The 5,703-nt window shown below is 38.4% G+C and overlaps 1 protein-coding gene across 1 annotated transcript; it reads right to left on the reverse strand.

Moving 5' to 3' along the window:
* Window positions 1–2,463: 2,463 nt before the first annotated feature.
* Window positions 2,464–2,808, reverse strand: LOC101846684. The gene has a single exon (XM_005106344.1). The coding sequence runs from the start codon at window positions 2,806–2,808 to the stop codon at window positions 2,464–2,466; it is 345 nt and encodes a 114-aa protein (XP_005106401.1).
* Window positions 2,809–5,703: the final 2,895 nt, after the last annotated feature.

The following is a 5,703-nucleotide window of genomic DNA, read 5'->3' on the forward strand; positions in this document are numbered from 1 at the left end:
ACCCCCCCCCCCTCTTCCCTCCTTATACTTTTTTAAAATTGCCCTCCGTATGAAGTGCTCAGCAGCACGATTTATTTGTCGAGCATGACTGCCCTAGCTCACGTATTAATGTTTCATATTTGTCATGACGTGGTGGAATCAGGCGCTCGTCAATTTACGGCCATACGGAGTTATTGGTAACATCTTAAAGCCCGTTCATTCTTCATCCTTTATTTGAAAAAAAATATCCATCTATGTTGAATAGAAGTTGAAATTTTTGTGATTGAAGGAGGTCAGGGTCAGCTGGTTTCAGAGGTAAAATTAGCTAAAAAATGGCCGCCCAACTTAGTAATTTCCATTACCTGAGAGTCCTTGGAAACTGGCAATTTACTTTTTTTGTGCAATTAATTTTAGTGCTCTTTTGTAAAATCGACACAAAAATGTGCTTTTAAAAGGACATGAAAGGTGTTGAGCCAAAAATAGAATAAAAAAAAAAAATTGCCCATCTACCCCCAAAACGCTGATTTTTTAAATTTCATTATTTTGACGAGCGCCTGATTTCACCACGACGCCTCATTTCACTGAAAGGAGACCGTAGATTTAGGTACAGCTTTGAAGGTTACATCACAGGAGTTGCTCTTTTCGAGGAACCCCCCCCCCCCAAACCAACCTGTTCTTTTGACATGATTAATACTAATATTTCATTATTTCACTGAAATGAGACCGTAGATTTAGGTACAGCTTTGAAAGTTACATTTCAGGAGATCCTCTTTTCGTGGAAAAACCCCCAAAAACAAACAACAACCTGTTCTTTTGGTATAAAATCGCTTATCTGTGGCTTAAGGGGTGGAGGCTACACCTGAAGGCTATCTCGCTTACAAGTTGACGGAATTTTACCAAATTTCACACAAATAAAAAACATGGTAAGGAGTCTTAAAATCCGCAATCAAATTTGAGAAAACAATTTAGTTTCCATTGACACAGTGGCCATATTGGATTTTGGTGACATGTCTTACGTAAAGAATCCCTCACTTACTGCTCATGGAAATTGATTATTTTTGTTTCTTTGTTGTTGTTATTTTTGCATGCGTGTTAACAAACATTAGATCTAAAAATTTGTCTGGGATTTTTTTCCTTAACGACTACAGACCACGTAATCGATACCACACTCAAAAACATGTGCACTTTACCGTACATAAGAAGGGCGGCTTATTGAGTAATACGTTACATAACAGCGTAAAACCTGCGCAATTTTATTTTCCATCTCCCGAGTTCGATTCCCAAAGTAAGGAGAATTTCGGTCAGATATCTAGGTTTTTCTTTTGTGAGGATGTATCCCTCTCATCACGAGTTTGTGCTGACTGGCAAGTATCAAAGCCAGCCTTCTTAAATAAAAATTGAGTCGATTAGGACGTATTAAGAGAACCCACAGTATTTTAGATAGGCGTAAGTGCACTATGCATTTTTACAAGCGCCATCAAGTTAGGTCATGAGAGGTCATGTGCTGATAAAATGAATTACTTCTCGCAATCCACATATGGTTGTATCGGCCAAATATGGAAACAGAGGTCAAATGATTTGTAGATTTTCAACTTGTGCCACTCTCTTTAAGTTTAGCATGCCGTTTGATTGTTTGAAACAAGATAACATTGACAAACTCAGTCTCAATATCTGACATATTATCTATTTCAATGTGGCCAAATTCAAAGAAGTAACTCACTTTGTCGGGACTCCTCAAATATATAAGTAGTGATGTAGCTACACGAGTCGCTTAAAAAGTTTTGCCTCCAAGTTCATAATTTCTTTATTATTGATGCTACATACATAAGTTACACACCGAATGAAAGCTTAGATTTTAGATAGAATGTCTGCTACAAGAGAGTACATTTATTTTTCAACATAGTCGCCTTCTTTGTCGATGCAGATCCTCCAACGTCGAATAAGTTGTCGTATGCCGTCGTCGAAAAATTCACGTGGTTTTCCTCTGAACCACCGACGCACATCTTCTTAAACTTCATGCATCGTCATCTGCATAGCGTTTTCCTTTGAGGTACTCCTTCAACTTAGGAAAAAGCTAAAAGTCAGATGGAGCAAGGTCTGGACTGTATGATGGGTCAAGGGTCAAGGTCTGTACATTGTGATGGGTGCGATAAGGCCTCTTGAAACCTGAGACTTTCCATGGCATCTTGAGTTTGTCGACTCGTGTGTGGACGGGCGTTGTCGTGGTGCAAAATTACATTTTTTCCGGGCCGAACTCGTGACAGCCGTGCTGTAAGTTTTCTCAGAGTCTCAATATATCGTTCAGAGTTGATAGTGGAACCCTGTTCCAAAAATTCCATATATGAATCAGACCATGCAGTCCCAAAGCACTATCATAAGCACTTTCTTTGCAGATGAAACAACTTTGAACTTCTTGGGGCTAGGTGAGCCAGTGTGCCTGTATTCTTTCGATTGTTTTCTGTTCTCTGGGTCATAATAGTGTACTCAAGTCTCGTCTCCTGTGACTATGCGGCGTAAGAAAGCTTCACCTTCATCAGTATAACGAGTCAGGATTGCTCGGATGATCTCATCCACTCTCTCCTGGTGTTGAACATCACTGGCAGAGTTGGGACGACCACATCGAGCTTGGTTATGCAAATCAGTCTCTGCTGGATTGGTTTCAGCAAACTCCTTTGTCCATCTTCGAACAGTACTTACATCTACACATGCTTCACCATAGACATGCTTCATTCGCCTATGACTATCGATGGGTGCAGCTCCCTCTGCAGTAAGGAACTCAATAACAGCTCTTTGCTTTAAGCGCACATTCATAGGTTTGCTGGACGCCATTTTTGGCGACAATGTACCATAGCTTCTATTATGTAAACAGCAATAACATAAAGGTGTGACATCGTAGCATGATTCTGTTTTTTGGGTTTGAGAGTATATATATTGAAAGTCAATGGTGTACAAATTTCATGAAGATATCTTGAATAGCTTTGAAGTTATTGGAGGGGAGGCAAAACTTTTTGAACGACCCTCGTAGTTATGAGATCACTTTCTTATGGTTCTTGGCTGTCACTTTTACTGACTGAAGTGTCTTTAGGCCTTTCTCAAAAGGGGGACATTAACATGTTCTTATGCACAGCAGAATTGTAAATGGGCTGATTCATCAATGTCAAGCTCATAACTGTGCCTGAACTGCAAAGGAACTGCTGTAATTTCTTTCCTAATCCCTTCTATCGTCATTTTCCCTCTACTTCTTTTGTATGTTTGTCAGACTCTTGTGACCCGCTATTTCCGAGGTGCCTTGATAGTTGAAGCAGACTTTATGCTGTTGAAGCCAGAGAGGTGAGCAGAATAAGCATGATTCACTGTAAAGAATTCTCTGTTGATACCCACCCCTATGATATGACCTTCTACAGTTGCGAGCGCCGTAAAACCTCTACTAAAACTAGAGCATACTGTGAAGAGTGGATAAGGGCTATATGTCCAAATATGTAATCCTGTTTTAATATTTTTGCTGCTCTCTTGTAAGATCCATAATCTTCGGAAGGTATGTTACCACAAGTGCCGTAAATCTTTTAGTAAAAAATTTTTTAAAAAAGGTGTCTTGCACATTTTGAATATTAAAAAAAAAGAAAAGTTTATTACCACAAATGCAACAAATCATGATCATCAACAACAACAACAACAACAACAACAACAACAACAACAACAACAACAACAACAACAACAACAACAACGACAACGACAACAACATCATCAACAACAAAATACAAGCAAAAACAGCAACAATAATAACAATAACAACAATAACAGCGGCAGCATCAACAACAACAGAAACAAAACAAAACAACAACCACAAAAACAACAACAATATTATAAACAAAAAAACAAACAATCAAAAACGCCTAGCCCTGTTTGGGACTCGAACCAGGGCCGGGATAGATTGACTGATAGATAGAATGATAGATAGATAGATAGATACATACATACATACATACATACATACATACATACATACATACATACATACATACATGCATACATACATAGATAGAAAGATAGGTAGATTGATAAATAGATAGATAGATAGATACTGGGTGATCCCAAAAAAACTTAACAACTATTTTTCAAAATATCTCTCACAAATTTTCTCCTAGAAAGTTGTAATTTGGAATAGATATAATTCAATCAAAAGGAATTTGTTTGACATAAATTTCACAAATAAGAGGCTGTTTTTAACAAACGGAAATGGCTTTTTATAAAAACCACCTACAAACGCAAAATGCACCAATTTAAAAGATCTTGTAAAAGAATTCGTGAAATGATTGGTTTGATCTTTTCCTTTCGATATATTTTTAATGCGTCGTTCGTAATGTTAAAAAATGGCCAAACACAAAATATTTACCAAGTCAACCGTGAGTATCAAAGCCACATACACTGTACACCTTACAGTATGGAGCAGTTTCTAGAGACAATATGTGAAGGGGTGAGTTTGCCCAAATAGACAGCATGCGTATTTTATAAAACATGAAAGGTGAATATGGGCTTTGCCAAGGAACCAAAATGTCTTAGAGGAAATGTCCATGCTTTTCAAGACGATCGAAAAATCAGGAACACACTGTTATCCTCTGATACTGTGATAGTTTCGCGAACGGGAAAATGGTACGCAGCCATAGATGAAGATATGGCTTGAGAATGCGGACAGTTGAGATGAAGGAATGTCATTGCTGCAGACATCGTCTACTGACAGACGTCTCATGGGGCTCATCCTGGTGACGCTTAAAGGAGTGCAAACGGTGTGTGTTTGACCTGAAATGGTCGTTTTGTCTGGGAATTGTTAGTTCTGATTCTCTACAGGTAATAACTGGGGAACCATTTCCACCCTTGACATCAAGGAAGGCCGTAGGGGCACTTTAACGTTATTTCTGTACTTTGTGCAAAACTTACGAAACGAGTTGGTGGTGAGGAAATGTTCAATACCAAAGGCTCTCTGCTCTTTACTAATCTTAACCAAGATCACAACAGGCAAAGGAAACTTGAGAAAAAATATCTGCAAACTTCTGTTGGCCTGTTACACTACTACTGTAGTTTGCAATATGGCTCAATCGATGGGATTTTTAGTGGTAGGCCTTAAGCGAACTAATGCGTCATGCTACAAAAATTGGGACATAGCTGAAAATGGGTTGTTTTTTACGCACTGTGAAAAACAAAACTGTCTAGTGGATTTTTCTAAAATGAATATGAAACACATTCCTTTTGACTTCCAAATGTTATGTACAAATCTGAAGCACGCAACTTCAGTGTTGAGGTAAATATTACCAAAAAAAGGTTGTAAAGTTGTTTTTTTATCACTCTTTAAATAGATAGATAGATAGATAGGTAGATAGACAGATTGATAAATAGATAGATAGAGAGAGAGAGAGAGAATGGCTTAAAGATGAGTTCGAAAAGATAGATTGAAAGATAATTAATGAAGGTAACACATTATATATACACACATAGAGAGGGGGGTGAGAGAGAAAGAGAGAAAGAAAGAGAGAGATGGACAGAGAGAGAGAGAGAGACAGACAGACAAACAGACAGAGAGAGACAGAGACAGAGACAGAGACAGAGACAGCGACAGAGACAGACAGAAAGACAGACAGACAGACAGAAACAGAGGTAGAGAGAGAGAGAAAGAGAGAGAGAGAGAGAGAGAGAGAGAGAGAGAGAGAGAGAGAGAGAGAAGGTCTTTTG

This window comes from Aplysia californica, unplaced genomic scaffold, assembly GCF_000002075.1.
Source record: "Aplysia californica isolate F4 #8 unplaced genomic scaffold, AplCal3.0 scaffold00527, whole genome shotgun sequence".
Lineage (NCBI taxonomy): Eukaryota > Metazoa > Mollusca > Gastropoda > Aplysiida > Aplysiidae > Aplysia > Aplysia californica.

Coding starts and splice junctions, on each gene's coding strand:
- LOC101846684 (XM_005106344.1), bottom strand. CDS start 2,808: ATGGCGTCCAGCAAACCTATGAATGTGCGCTTAAAGCAAAGAGCTGTT.